The 15,350-nt window shown below is 53.7% G+C and overlaps 1 protein-coding gene across 6 annotated transcripts in view; it reads left to right on the top strand.

The window, feature by feature from the left end:
• Positions 1–15,350, top strand: part of exoc6b (exocyst complex component 6B) — a 111,220-nt gene that overhangs the window by 29,402 nt on the left and 66,468 nt on the right. For 2 of the 6 annotated variants that reach the window (XM_061251997.1, XM_061251996.1), the window contains exons 6-8: positions 524–728; positions 6,384–6,557; positions 11,501–11,569. In XM_061251997.1, coding sequence (XP_061107981.1) covers positions 524–728; positions 6,384–6,557; positions 11,501–11,569 — 448 coding nt within the window. Of the gene's footprint in view, positions 1–523; positions 729–6,383; positions 6,579–11,398; positions 11,570–15,350 lie in introns of all 6 variants that reach the window. The other 4 variants (XM_061251994.1, XM_061251991.1, XM_061251993.1 and 1 more) reach the window with 3 other exon arrangements.

Below are 15,350 nucleotides of genomic sequence, written 5' to 3'. Positions count from 1 at the left end.
AAAAAATAAATTATGTAACCTAGCCTATCCTAGTCTTTGGAAAACTTTGTTAGGGAGTTTGACATCCCTGCTGTAGGGTTTGTGAGTTGGGGAGTTTGAGATCCCTGCTGTAGGGTTTGTGAGTTGGGGAGTTTGAGATCCCTGCTGTAGGGTTTGTGAGTTGGGGAGTTTGAGATCCCTGCTAGGGTTTGTGGGTTTGTGAGTTTGAGATCCCTGCTGTAGGGTTTGTGAGTTGGGGAGTTTGAGATCCCTGCTGTAGGGTTTGTGAGTTGGGGAGTTTGAGATCCCTGCTGTAGGGTTTGTGAGTTGGGGAGTTTGAGATCCCTGCTAGGGTTTGTGGGTTTGTGAGTTTGAGATCCCTGCTGTAGGGTTTGTGAGTTGGGGAGTTTGAGATCCCTGTTGTAGGGTTTGTGAGTTGGGGAGTTTGAGATCCCTGCTGTAGGGTTTGTGGGTTTGTGGGTTTGTGAGTTTGTGGGTTTGTGGGTTTGAGATGAGTCGGTCGTGCGTTGTGTGCCCCCCTCAGATACTACCCGGCGTTGCGGACGCTGGAGCTGCTGGAGCAGACCTGCCTGCCCCAGGCGGGTCAGTACCGGTTCTGCTCCATCATGGCGGAGAACATCCCCCGCCTACGCACGCAGATCCGGGACGTCTCCATGTCCGACCTCAAGGACTTCCTGGAGAGCATCCGCAAGCACTCGGACAAGATCGGAGAGACCGCCATGAAGCAGGTGGGTGGGGGCTCCACGCTGACCCGAAAACTTCGGTCTTTCGCAACAGTGCCGCGGGTGACCGTTCAGATACTGCGCGTTCCGAGGTTCTCCTTGGATTTCAGGGCCTGAAAACGACTTGGACCGAGGTTGGAAATGGTGTGCGCCGCCGTGACTTGTCGAGGTGTTGCGTTGACGTTAGCGATGCCTCATCTACGTAGGAATCTCTGTGCCTGTGTTACGTCAGTGCGCACTGTCACCGGTCTGTGTCCGGGTCAGCGGAAGGGTGTGTTGAGATGCAGTGAGTGTGTTTCTGCTTTTAAGCGAGCGTTTCTCCTTCCAAAAAGCCGCGGGATTCGGACATTACTGCTTTCTTCCCCGATTAGACACTGTCGTCGTGTAACCGCCCGCGCCCCCCCCCTGCATTAAATCAGCGCAGCGCTCCGAATATTAAACCAGTTAACCGCTCCAAATGTGAGGTTCCTCCTTCCACGGGAGAGCCAATGGGAAGGCGGAGGGCGGTTGCGAGGGGGCGGAGTCACAAGCTTCCCTCTCTTTCCCTCCGTTCGCCGCCCCTGGGGGAAATGAGAAATGAGCAGAAAAAAAAAAAAACCCGATTGAAGAGCGTTTTGTTTGAGATGTGGCCAGAGCTTTGTTTACTGTTTATTGGGACAAGATGTGATGCGTTGGGGCTGGGGGGGGCGGGGAGTGGGGGTAAGTAGACCCTCGGAGACCCGGCGGGCAGGCAGGGAGGTGGGGCTGTTCTCAGCGATCCTCGCCGTCCTGCCGCTCAGCGAGTGATGACGACGGAAGGGGTTTGACCTCCGACCTCACCCGCCGACGCGCGCTATTGGTTGAAACGGTTTCCGCCTTCTCGAGCTTTGCGTTGGACCTGGGAGGGGCGGGGTGCGGGCCGAGATGTCTGACGGTGGGGTTTGACATCTATCCCCACCTTCCTGCAGATGCCTGTGTCCTCCTGAGCTGCTGAGCCCATTCGGTGCGTGTGTGTGTGCGTGCGTGGGTGGGTGTGTGTGTGTGTGTGTGTGCGTGTGCGTGTGCGTGTGTGTGTGTGTGTGTGTGTGTGTGTGTGTGTGTGTGCGTGTGCGTGCGTGGTTGCGCGCGTGCGTGCTCGATTGGATGGTGCGTATGTGGACCTGTCGTCCATTTCACAGTGTCGCCGGCGTGCGATGAAAGCGGAGTCACATCATAGCTCTCGTAGTCATCGGTTCGTTCAGGTTCGTTTGCACGATTTGCAGACGGATTCCGGCACTTTCCGTGTCTTGGCTATCGCTAATACCGAGCCTTGGCTCGGCCCTTTTTGACTCTCGTCGGCGTGACGGTCTTCAGGCTCCTCGCGCGTTTCTCTCTGTGGCCTGCGGGGGGCAGCAGAGCTCGGCGCATTCGAGCTCCTCTCCCGGGTCCCCCAGCAGCAGCACAGGAATGTTGGCCGCAGCGGACGGCGGTTTAAACCAGAGTAACCTCCTGCAAAGCGCTCCCTCAGACTCCTGCCCGCTGCAGTGAAGGCTCCAGCGTTCGTCTGCGTGCTTGTGCGCGCACGTGTGCCTGCGTGTGTGTACGCATGTTAGTGAGTTTGTGTGTGAGTGTGTGTGTGTGTGAGAGAGAGAGAGAGAGAGAGAGAGAGAGAGTGATAGTGGATGTGTGCTTGTGATTGTGTTCAGGGCAGGTCTCTGTTGCTGTATTTATATGACGGTGACGGTCTTGGCTTGGAGGGTATGGGGGCGGATGACGGAGAAGTATCTGTGTATTCATGTGCATGTATTGCCATAGGCCAGTACCCACGCAAAGCATTATGGGAGTATCCTCTGTGCCCTGTCACCCTGGTCCTCTCTCCTTCCTTGTCATCCTGGGAAATGGCAAAATATTCATTTTTTTTCTTGCTATTCTTTTTTTGGAGATTTCACTTGCGGTTGGAGGGATAATCTCTCTTCTTACTGCCCCACTCTGTCATGTTTCTGTTTTGGTGTGTTTCGGTGTAAATGGTAAATGGTTGGCATTTATATAGCGCCTTTATCCAAAGCGCTGTACAATTGATGCTTCTCATTCACCCATTCATACACACACTCACACACCGACGGTGATTGGCTGCCATGCAAGGTACCGACCAGCTCGTCAGGAGCATTTGGGGGTGAGGTGTCTTGCTCAGGGACACTTCGACACAGACCGGGCGGGGGATCGAACCGGCGACCCTCCGACTGCCAGACGACTGCTCTTACTGCCTGAGCCATGTCGCCCCACATGTGCCTGTAGAGTAGTGGTTAAGGCACATGACTAGGTCGGTGGTTCGATCCCCGGTGTAGCCACAATAAGATCCGCACAGCTGTTGGGCCCTTGACCCTGCATTGCTCCAGGGGAGGATTGTCTCCTGCTTAGTCTAATCAACTGTAAGTCACTTTGGACAAAAGCATCAGCCAAATGCCATTGATGTTATGTAATGTGTGTGTGTCTCTCGGAATCTTCTTCCTTTCTCAGGGTTTTTGAGAAGTGGGGTGGGGGCGAGAAGAATGGGGAAGTTTTTTAAATTATGCAACCAACCGGAACTTCAAATCTGAGATGAGTGGAAGAACAAGAGGCTGGCTGACGTTGGCTCTGGTATCTATGGATACTGCAGCTCGGGGGTTTCGATTTGTTTTATTTATTTATTTATTTTTTTTCTGTGCCTGCCGTTCTTTTCCCTCCTTTCCCGAGAGGGGTCTTCTGCAGCGTGACGTGTGTTACCGGTGTGCCTGAAAGCAGCCTGCTTCAGACTAACAGGTGGCAGTGCGTCCCAAAACGTTTACAGAGTGAATGGGGGCCACAGTAGTCAGGCTATCTGCTGCAGACTGGGAGGCGCTTATGTCCGGCAATGGGCAGACCTTTCTGTCAGGCAGTGGGAGAAGGTTAGTGTGCAAAGAGCTGGGGTGTATGGGATAACTCTTCATGTTGTGTGTATGTGGGGGTGACCTTGGCTCAGGCGGTAAGAGCAGTCGTCTGGCAGTCGGAGGGTTGCCGGTTCGATCCCCTGCCCGGGCTGTGTCGAAGTGTCCCTGAGCAAGACACCAAACCCCCAAATGCTCCTGACGAGCTGGTCGGCGCCTTGCATGGCAGCCAATCGCCGTCGGTGTGTGAGGGTCCCCATTATCTTTCTCCATCCCTTCTCCTCAGAGAGGAGTGCATTAAACCTGCGCTCAGTAATATAATATAAAACCTGATGGGTTCAAGACCATCTTCACCAAATGAAACAGTCAGATCCCTGATGAGGTTGCAATTATGGGCAGAGATAATGCTCAACAGAGTTGGGTGTTGAAAGTCATCAGCCAGCCATTTCCTTCCTTGGCATCGAGCCAGACTGGTTGAGAGGGATGCAAAAATAAAAGTAAAGTAGTTTTTAATAATAAAGTCAAAGGACGATATGAATAAAATTCATGAATTCAAAAATAAAAGGAATAAAGGATTAAGACCAAGTGGGGGAAAAGTAGAAAGAGCAAGGTTTAAATGCACAAGTAAAGAAATTTGAAAGGTGCGATCAATTAAAACGACCAGAGATCATTTAAAAATCGAAAGGACAAACGGGAGACGGTCACCCTGGGAAAAGGGGGTTTTGGGGGAGACCCTTTGCGGTGGCAGTGGGTGGGTTGTGCGTGTGCAGCGTCTCCGGCGCTGAATGGCGGGGCGTCGGGTCGCCGTCGGCAACGTGCGTCACGACCGACGCGTGACGCCACTCCTGAAGCACGTCCTTCATCGGGGGGGGGGGGCACACCTCCTGGCCCCCGCCACCCTGACGTCATCCCCTCAGTCTTCACGCGGCGGCTCCCTGTCGTGGGAAGGAGAGTTCGGGAAGCAGGTGCCCGCCCCCCCGCCTCCCCCCGTGGGGCCCCCGGCGTTCCCAGGGCCCGACGCGGCGCCCGTGCGTCAGACGGCCCTTTCCGGCGAGCCCGGCTTTTCATGCGGGGAATTCACCTGGTGCAGACATCCGCGCGCGGCCGGCGGGGCACATACGCAGGTCCCCCTCTCTTCTGTTGTTGCTCAAGGGCCCTTGTTTCTCGGGAGGGAGGGACGAGGGGGGGCGCGGGCCCCGCCGGCGTGGCATTCTGAGGGCCTCCCGGTCTTACGCAGGCGGCGGGTTCCGCCTGGCCGCTGACCCCGGGCCCGTGCGTCATCCCCCGGGCCGCCATTGAGACCGCCTCTATTGAGCCCACCCCCGCTCACATCCTCCAGGGGGGCCCCACCGTGCCTCCCATTCTCTGGGGTCATTGTCCCCACCCTCACCGACACCCTGGAGTGCCCTAACCCCTGCCCCCCCCCTCAGCTTGCTGCGTAAAAGGCAGGGGGCCCGCTACGTGATTTGGGGGGGGGGGGGGGTCTGTCCCCGTTCCTGAAGAGTGGGGGGGTTATTGTACACTAAACAGACACCGTACACTTGCCACCTGTGAACTCACTCAAACTCCGGGGGCAGGAAGGAGAACCTTCACCACTGTGGTTTCAGACCTGAATTCTCAGTTTAAAAAAAAAAACAAAAAAAAACATCTCCTCGTACGTGCAGAGTGGGGAAAGAGAGTCTCCCAGCTGCTGTCTGAAATAGATTATAGATGATCCTGTAAAGTTCCTCACTGGCTGTCTGTCTTCATTTGGGGCCTATTAGGAGCTTATCAAGACGCGCCGCGCTTCTGCCGAGAACGGTACGCTACGTGCCGACTCCGTGGAGCTTTCCGTGAGTTTTTCCAGCTCTGGTCTGCGTGCGCACGACTCCCCGTAGCAGTGGAGCTGTTGAAAGGCTGCCCGGCTGCGGTCTACGGTGTGGCCACCGCTCAGTCACACACCTTGGAATCCCACGTGCAACCTCGGAGGTCCAAACTCAGCTCCCTAACCATCATGCCACGCTGCTGCCTGGCCAGGGCTCAGTGATGCCGGTGGTCACGTTCTGCGTTTCACACGCAGGAAGAGCCAACACACGTAGGGGTAAGAATTACACCGCGTTCTATAAACGCAGATATGCTGAGGTCTTTTTCTTTCTTTTTTTTTTAGGCCATGACCCAGACTTGAACCACAACAAAGTAATTACCCCTGTTTGAACCAATCCTCTTTCGCTGTCTGACATTTCTGTTGTTTATTTATCATAATAAACAACAACGGAAAAAAAACACTGCGTTCTGTAAATTGACGGATTACAATGGCCGATGACCCAGACTTGAACCACAAACAAAATAATGACTCCCGTGTCTTTGAGCCAATCGGATTTCGGTTGTTGACAACGCTGTCGTTTATCGATCGTAATATTTACACGGACATTCGTAGCATTGTCAGATTCTGAGAAAGTGCTTAATTTGAATGAGAGGTTAAACGACATGTCGTGCTCTAGTTAGCCTGCTCGATATGAGAGAAACCGAAATCACTCCGGTTTAAAAAAAATATATATATTAGCGTGTGTGTGTGTCCAGCTGGAAGGTGAGCCTCAGTGCAAACAAAGCTTTTCTTAGAAACCTCTACAGAGAGAGAGCGAGAACTTAAATTTCACTGCTCCTGGTGTACTGGTGTGCCCCTCTGTATGTGGGGGCGTGTGCGCGTGTGCGTGTGCGCGTGTGCGTGTGCGTGTGTGCGTGTGCGTGTGCGCGCGTGTGCGTGCGTGTATGTGTGTGCATTTCGGCGTACCTGCTGACAGAATCTCGTGTGTAACTTCAGGCACAGCTGCAGCGGAGTGTGGACAGTACCCTCCCTCACCAGCAGAGGGCGGGCAGCGGACGGAGAGCCCGGAAGGAGGCGGGGGCCAACACGGACCTGGACGGGCACGGCTGCAGCCCGCTCTCCGAACAGGACTCCGGGATACTGGACGTGGAGGACGAGGAGGAAGACGAGGTGGGGGGACCCCTTAATTCAGTAGGCACCCCCCCGTTTCTGCTTTAAACTTCAGGCCGAGTGATAATGTCTCCCCGGGTCATGTGATGTCAGGCAGTCACGTATCATCAGATTGGGGGTTGAAATGCGGCACAGTTCCGTTTCTCGTTTCCCGGTCTCGCCGTGCCCGGATACCGCTGCCTGCGCCCTGGGACCTCTCCCTCCCTCCCCCTCCACCCACCCAAACCGCCCAAACCGCTCTTGTTTCTGTAATCCTGTAAACATTCCCCGTCCGCTGGGACGGCCCCGCACTTTAAAAATGTGATGTTCCCTGTCGTCCTCCTCCTCCTGCGTCGGGGCGAGAGTGCGAGTGTGTGAGTGTGCACGTGGGCCGCTGGTGAACGTGCGCGCCGTGTTGTTTTTACAGCGGTGAGTGCGTCTCTGGGGCGCTGGGGGTAAACCAGCCCGGACACATTAAACGGGCAAATTTGTGTCCCAACTTCGGTCACTGCCTGGAAGTGGTCAAGAGTTCTGTAACAATAGCACTGCGATCGATAGCCGCTCGTAAGCATCTGGGTCTTAAAGAGCCCGTATTCCTCCGGAGGACACGTTTACCTGTCACCCTTACTCACAGAAACTCTCTCTATCGCCATCTCTCCATTTATCTTTTTAATGGTCATTTTAAATTTTACTATGCTCAAGCAACGCTCATGATTTTGAATTGTAATCGAGGTTAACATTTTGCTGATATCTGAACAGCAAAGGTTTGTTAAAATCATATCAAATCTCTCCCTCTCCCTCTCCCTCTCCCTCTCCCTCTCTCCGGCTCACTGTGATGACTGCTCCCTTCCTGACGGGCCGGGCCATTTGCAGTGTTCATTACCGCAGCCTGTTGGGGGGGGTGTGAGCGTGTGAAACGCGTCGAGGCCGTGCAGAACGTGTTCTTACTGTGGTCAGGACGCGTGCTCTTAGCGCGTTCTTAGCGTGGTCAGGACGCGTGTTCTTAGCGTGGTCAGGACGCGTGTTCTTAGCGTGGTCAGGACGCGTGTTCTTAGCGTGGTCAGGACGCGTGTTCTTAGCGGGGTCAGGACGCGTGTTCTTAGCGTGGTCAGGACGCGTGCTCTTAGCGTGTTCTTAGCGTGGTCAGGACGCGTGTTCTTAGCGTGGTCAGGACGCGTGTTCTTAGCGTGGTCAGGACGCGTGTTCTTAGCGGGGTCAGGACGCGTGTTCTTAGCGTGGTCAGGACGCGTGCTCTTAGCGTGTTCTTAGCGTGGTCAGGACGCGTATTCTTAGCGGGGTCAGGACGCGTGTTCTTAGCGTGGTCAGGACGCGTGCTCTTAGCGTGTTCTTAGCGTGGTCAGGACGCGTGTTCTTAGCGTGGTCAGGACGCGTGTTCTTAGCGTGGTCAGGACGCGTGCTCTTAGCGTGATGCATCTGAGCATGCAGGGCATGATTTCAGCGTTGCGTTCTGTTCTTGGGCCCAATTTGTGTGATTTCGGAGTTTAAGAGACGAGATTAAAGAGTTTGATTTTGATATGGAGGCGGAATGAGAGGCATGATTTTGTGTGTCCTTAGTCTGGCCATGCCCTGGCCATCCTTATGTGGTTATGTGACATTTTTTATCGGTTATTAATGCGCTCGCCAGCTGTGTCTACTGCCCTTATGGACACTATGGCTTCTTTCCCGCCCTCATGTTTACCTCCTTGTTTCCTTTCCTTGCGTCCTTTCCTCGGTCCGCCCTTCAGAGGAGGCAAGGAAAGGAAGTCAGGAAAGGACGGACCGGGCAGGGAGGAATCGAGGAAACCTTCATTTGGCAGGTGGAACGTCCTCGGTCTTGTCAGTGTCAGTGTCAGTCAGTTTGAAGGCGCGTCCATTAGCCGTGGCACCTGGGTTGACGTGTTCTGAAATATAAATACTTCTGCGAAGGGTGCACTTGTGTGTCCTTGCTCAAGAATCCTTCAGAATGCTTCCACGAGGATTTAACAGGTTGGAATCTCTTTTAAAGATGGCGGACCGTGGTCGATTTCAGGATCAGTCAACCGAGGAGACGAGGAAGGATTAAAAAAAGAGATTGTAATCGGCCCTGCATGTTTTTTTTTTCTCTGCTCAGTTTCAGTTTTTCCCATTTCGTGCTGATGCTGGGCCGGAGAGGCACGTTCAGGTCACCCCTGGCCTTCGCCCTTTCCTGTGTGAAGGTGTTGGGTGTGGGTGTGTTCCTGCCCCCGCAAACGGGTTTGTGTAAAACACGGTACCCCCCCCGGGCCCTTTTTTACACGCATGCACGAGGCTTTGAACAAGTCATACCGCACATTTCTTCCCCCTTTCTCATGACTATTGTTTTATTCTCCCCCGCCCCCAGTTGGTATTTCTTTGTCTGTTCCGCTGGTTTTACGGGAAGAAGATGAAAGCTGCCATTGTTTGGTTCGGTTTCTCGGGGAAAAGTGTGTTTTGGTGAGCGGGGGGGGGGGGGGGGGGAGAGAGTGTGACAACAACATCAGAGGAAGTCGGCAAGGTCCCTGGCAGCAGGAATGTCCCCGTTGTGCACCAGCGTGACAATGGTGCCCGTGCTCCTGTAAACCGGTCTCTGCGGTCCGATTCTGTTAATTACAGGATGGGAGTCTTCGCTGCCTTCACGTTTAAGCCTGATTCATACTTCCCTACGCCGTAGGCCACGCAGAGGCTACGACGCGTTGCTACATTTCTGGGGCGGTGCCCGTCAGGCTACGGCGTGGGGAACGTGGATTCGACGCAGAAGTATAAATCAGGCTTTACACTTTGGTCATGGCCCCTGGATCCCACTCGCTGATTGGCCGTGCCTTAGGACTCTGGACCTGTTCCACCAATTACGTGCCGCTTTGCATCCCGGTGGAAGGAAGTAGAAGTTCTTCTTTTTGGGGTGCAGGGTATGGTGCAACCTCTGTGTCCTTTCTCCTAGAGAGCAGCCGTATTTACCCTGAGAGAGACGGTTCTGATCACTCTGTATTTACCCTGAGAGAGACGGTTCTGATCACTCTGTATTTACCCTGAGAGAGCCTGATGGTGAAGCTCTTAATACCAGTTTGTGTCTGCAGATTGTTCTGAATTGCCTTACATCAGCGGACAGTGTAGACATTGGAAACAAGCTGTGTGGATTCAGTGATTTTTGAATTGAATCACCTAATGCTGAGACTCAGCAGAAACCGGAAACGTTAACCCTTCAGCACTTGAGGTGGCTTTACCGCGTCCATTTTTATTGTGAAGATACAGGTCGACCTGTAGGGTAGTGGTTAGGGTACATGACTCGGAACCGCAAGGTCACTGGTTCAATCCCCGGTGTAGCCACAGTAAGATCCGCACAGCCGTTGGGCCCTTGAGCAAAGCCCTTAACCCTGCATTGCTCCAGGGGAGGATTGTCTCCTGCTTAGTCTAATCAACTGTACGTCGCTCTGGATAAGAGCGTCTGCCAAATAACATTGATGTAATGTAAAGACGTTGGTCATATAGCTGTCATGCAGGGGAAGTTCTCATGCCCGTGTACATGCAAGTTCTCATGCCCGTATACATGCAAGTTCTCATGTCCGTATACATGCAAGTTCTCATGCCCGTGTACATGCAAGTTCTCATGCCCGTATACATGCAAGTTCTCGTGCCCGTATACATGCAAGTTCTCGTGCCCGTATACATGCGAGTTCTCATGCCCGTGTACAGGTAGGCGAGAAGGTGGCTTTTGAAGCGTGTGATTTGGGCGGTGCGTGTGGAAGGAGAGCGTAATGGAGGATGGATGAGGGACTGTGTGAGTGACCCAGCGCCATCGCTCCCCGACTGCCTCGTAAAAGGAGCAGGATTCAGAGCCTGATTTAGAGCCTGCTGCCTTATTAATGCAGATGTGTCCAAAGGAAACGAGCAGCCTGGTCTTCCAGTGTTACAGCAGGGCCAAGAACCTGCCCGGTCAGGGGAAACGCCGCCAGCCAGGAGCGTTCGTCGGACTGCACACGTTTTTACCATCTCCTCGAGGATTTATTCCACTTGGGCGTACCAGCAGCCAGGCCCCACAGAAAAGAGGAAAGAAAAATATTTTCAGAAACGGTTGCAAATGGTTTTTGAGAAATTTAAACAATTGTAGCTCTCCGCTCCACTGGAATTACGCCGAACGGCCAGGGATTTGTCGGAGGAGAAGACGCGTTTGAGAGACCCATCAGACAGTGGTCCTGAATTGTGGACTAATCAGATCGCAGTGGATGAAATTATCCCATTGGGGATAGATTTTTTTTTTTGGGGACTGGCTTATTTTCACATGGTCTTAGAGGAAAGCGAGGCCGGAATGTGGAGTCACGGCGGCCATTCCGGCTCTTCCCGGGCGTCCTCCTCAGGGTCAGAGTTCACCGCGCGCGTCTCCCTCTGCATCAGTGTCCAGCTTAAACTGCGGCCAGACTTCGGTGTGCCTATGTGTCGCCGTTTAGCGTGTACGTCTCGAGCGGTGACGTCGGTGAAGAGGCGTCGAAGCACGAAGGGGAATGAGCTGTTGGCCCCTCCGCTCCAGACATTATGGGGCGACATTGGCTCAGGCGGTAAGAGCAGTCGTCTCATTGGCTCAGGCGGTAAGAGCAGTCGTCTCATTGGCTCAGGCGTTAAGAGGAGTCGTCTGGCAGTCGGAGGGTTGCCGGTTCAATCCCCCGCCCGGGCTGTGTCGAAGTGTCCCCGAGCAAGACAGCTAACCCCAAAATGCTCCTGACGAGCAGATCGGCGCCTTTGCATTGCAGCCAATCGCCGTTGGTGTGTGAGTGTGTGTATGAATGGGTGAATGAGAAGCATCAGCTGTACAGCGCTTTGGATAAAGGCGCTATATAAATCCCGGCCATTTACCATTTTTACATTGTCCACAGCCTGCAGTGCTCAATCCAGCCCAGCGGCAGTCAGATGGTGCGGGCGTCTCGTGCTCTGTGGCTCCCCCTGGTGGTCTGATGGTGTACGTGTCTGTTCGGCAGGTGCCCGGAGCCCAGGACCTGGTGGACTTCTCCCCCGTGTACCGATGCCTTCACATCTACACCGGGCTGGTGAGCCTGACCCCGATCTCTCCTCCCCTCCTCTTATCCTCCTCCCTTTAATATTCATCCCCCTCTCCTGTCTGCACCTCTACGCTCTCTCACCCTTCAGTCCTCTTCCTCCTCTCTCCCTCTCCCTCTTTCTTTCTTCCTTTCTTTCTTTCTTTCTTTCTTTCTGTCTCTTTATGTCAAAGTTAAATAATCTGTCCTGATTTATTGGTGACCTTCCTAGGTTTATTTTATTTTTGTATTTTTTCATTATTTTATTATTTTATTATTTTATTATTTTATTTTTTTATTTTATTTTTTGGTTCTCACAATGCAACATGTCCCTCTTCTCCCTGTAACTTTGTCACTTCCTGTATTTGAATGCTCCCACCGCACCCACCGCGGGTTACTCATGTGCGACGCAACACCTGCCCACAGCTCGTGTTCGCGTTCTGATATTAACTCCAGTCACAGGCGCCGGGGAGTCGGGGGTGCGGTGCGGTGGGGTGGCGTCCTCTCTGTTTGACGCCTCCCAGGTTCAACGTCTTCGTGCTCGGATTGGCCGCCTGGAAGCTTCCGCCGTTTCGGCTCTGCGCCTGTGCTCACAGCCCTGCAGTCCAGACAAACGGGCACTCGGCCCGGCCACCCGCGAGGCAGGGCCCCCGGCCCGGCCCCGGCTCTCTCCGTGTTTGGTTTGGGAGCGGCTCGGTGGTCTCGGGTTTTAGTGGGTGCCAGTCTGGAGCTGCGCCCACACCGTTGGGAACAGCCAGCCGGCGTGTCTGCAGTGCTCTGGGCCTGTTCCTGTGGGGTCAGGTCAATCAGCACGAGAACTGTGCTGTAGTACAGGGCGGCCTGTAGTGTAGTGGTTTAGGTAAATGACTGGGACCCACAAGGTCGGTGGTTCGATCCCCAGTGTAGCCACAATAACATCCCCACAGCCGTTGGGCCCTCGAGCAAGGCCCTTAACCCCGCATTGCTCCAGGGGAGGATTGTCTCCTGCTTAGTCTAATAAACTGTACGTCGCTCTGGATAAGAGCGTGTGATGTAATGTAATGGATGAGCGGGAGGCAAGGCTCTTGTCTCTCAGAGGACGGCTGGAGTTGTTGGGCTTGTCGTGCACCTTTCTGGTGCTCAGGCACACTTACAGGTGTGTCTTCGTGCACGTGAGTGTGCATGTGTACACGTGCACGTGCTCGTGCGCGCATGTGTGCGGCGACTCACCTCCAATTTCTGAGTCAAAGTGAAATGCATCCGGGGGGAAAAAGCCGTCCCTCGTATCTTTTAAATGTTGATATGACAGCAACAGGGCCTTGCTGTTTCCATGTGATTGAAATAAACATCACTGCAAGGATAAAGAGGTAATCGGTGAGTTAACCGGCATTGAATCGTTACAAGTGATGTTGCTTCCCCACAGGAGGCATTTCACTGAAGGTTTGGGATGCGTTACCGTATTGAGTCTGATTAAGGACGAAGAGAAGGAACGAAACCTACCGCCACCTGCCAGAAACTATTGCACCTAAAATACGATTTGATGTACCGCGATAGCTATACGCAGAGTGAGAGAGTGAGAGAGTGAGAGAGTGAGAGAGTGAGAGAGTGAGAGAGTGAGAGAGTGAGAGAGTGAGAGAGTGAGAGTGTGTGTCTCTCCCTCTCTCTCTCTGTCTCTCTCTCTCTGTCTCTCTGTCTCTCTGTCTCCCTCTCCCTCTCCCTCCCTCTCTCTCTCCCTCTCCCTCTCTCTCGGTGGTCTTGCGGGACGTGTCCGTGTGAAGAGAGCCCTGCAGGTCACAGTGGCCTTTGTGTTGGCGCTGGTGAGAACAGCGCGCAGGGGAAACACTTTCTCTCGGTGGCTCGGTGCGGCGTGTGGGAGGCCAGGGCTGCAGGGGGTGAAGAGTTTAACATTGGGGGGGTGGGGGGGGGGTAATGTTCCTGTCTGATAGACTGTTTAGAGTGCGTGGGGTCATACAGTGAGCCGTGGGGGCAAAAAAAAGAAAAAAAAGTTGTCGCTCCCTGAAAACGGAGACAAGCTTCTCCTGCGACCGCAGCGAAAAACAACAAAAAGCAAACAAACGGCGTCCGTGGCCCGGCCCAAGTTTATGGGTTTCCTTCCCCCCGACTCCAGCGCTGACCCCCACCTCACCTCCCAGACCTCGGGGGGGGGGGGGAGTTTAGGAGGGAAGAGGGGCTGATGTCCCGGCCCAGCTGCAGTCCCAACAGTGCTGTGGCTGTGGAGGGTTAAAGGGGCTTTTTTTTTAATTATTATTATTTTTATTGTATTTTTTTTTTAGGTTCTGAAGGCCGAAAGGGGCCAGGACCCGGTCACGGTGTTCAGAGGCGGCCGGGCGGGGTTCAGCCCAGCCGAAAAAGGGACAGGAAGGCCCTGAACTCTGACAGGAAGGCCAGCGAGAGGAGATGAGGGGAGAGGGGCTGGAGTCAGTGGGGAACAGGGTCTTTCATTGGGTCCGCTCACATTGTTTGCTTTTTTTTTTTTTACTCCTGCGTCTCGGACGGCCGCTTCACCTCTGCGCCTTCGTTCGGTGACATCATTCCCTGAGAGGAGTTATGCTCTTTTTTTTCTCGAGCTTATTCAACAAAGACAATGGACGATGGCCAGCAAAGAAAACAGAAGAAGGAAAAACTTGAGTCTGGAGAACTTTGCGAGCGACCCTGCCTTTGACCTCTGGAACGTTCTCTTTAGACATTCCAGCAAGTTCTACCAGGGACGCTGGCGACCCGCCGCCAACGGAGGCCGGAAACTTTTTACCGAAGCTTCAAACTGCCTGGTCCCCACTTCAGCTTGTTGCACAATGTTGCACAATGTCTCTTGCAGTGCCGTTACTCTGCAGACTCGGTTGTCCAAAGGCTTCCAGTGATCTGGTTAATCCATTGTGAACATCACTCGTGTCCCGTGTTGCAACAATACAGACAATACAGACAGTCTGTCCCAAGCAGGGTTTGCTTTGTTCCTCTGACCGACCCTGAAATTACGATCGCCGTAAAACTCGGACTTGCCAACGTATCGATGGCTCCTTACGAACCCTTCTCTGGGGGAAAAACCTCAATTTCACAGCTGCTTATTTGTACGGACGTAATTGCCTTTTTTCGGTCCAACAGTGAGCTGTCTGACAGCTAGTGATGCAATTCCCGGGATCGTTTTCAAGGTTCAAGGTTTTCAAAGTTCAAGGTTGCCGGGACTGCGGTGGTGTTCTTACTGGAGCGTTGTGGCCGTGTGGAAGAAGTACTCGCTGTTCTGTGTCTGTGCGTCGGCACTGAGGGATGTCGTCCCGTTCGGGACACACCAGTGCAGACACCGCCGCAGGCTCAAGACTGCTTTCGTGACCGTTGGTACCGTTGGAAACGTTGCTACTTCCAGTGGGCCTGACATGGAGAGGGGCTTCGATGCACTGTTGAAGAGATGGGTTATCTTTACATTCACACCGCCACGTCTGGATTTGATCTGTCCCCTAGGGGGCGCCACTGCGCCCCGCACAGATCACGGCTCGCTCTGCCACCGTGTGTCAGGTTTTCTGAAGTTTAGGCGCGTTCGTTAAATCCCATGTGGCACACTCGCACTAGCCCTGTCGAATAACATTTACAATAAAAATATGAAAATGTTCTTGCATGAGGCCCGGGGATTTAATTTTATTTAATGAAATGGAAATGGCCACCAGCCGATCCACATTGGACCCATGTATTCATCCTGTACATCAGGGGTGTCCACCTCCACTCCTGTACGTCAGGGGTGTCCACCTCCACTCCTGTACATCAGGGGTGTCCAGCTCCACTCCTGTACATCAGGGGTGTCCAC

Source organism: Conger conger, chromosome 8, assembly GCF_963514075.1.
Source record: "Conger conger chromosome 8, fConCon1.1, whole genome shotgun sequence".
NCBI lineage: Eukaryota > Metazoa > Chordata > Actinopteri > Anguilliformes > Congridae > Conger > Conger conger.
Note: the sequence above shows the minus strand (reverse complement) of the source record. Positions and strands in the feature narration are given on the sequence as shown.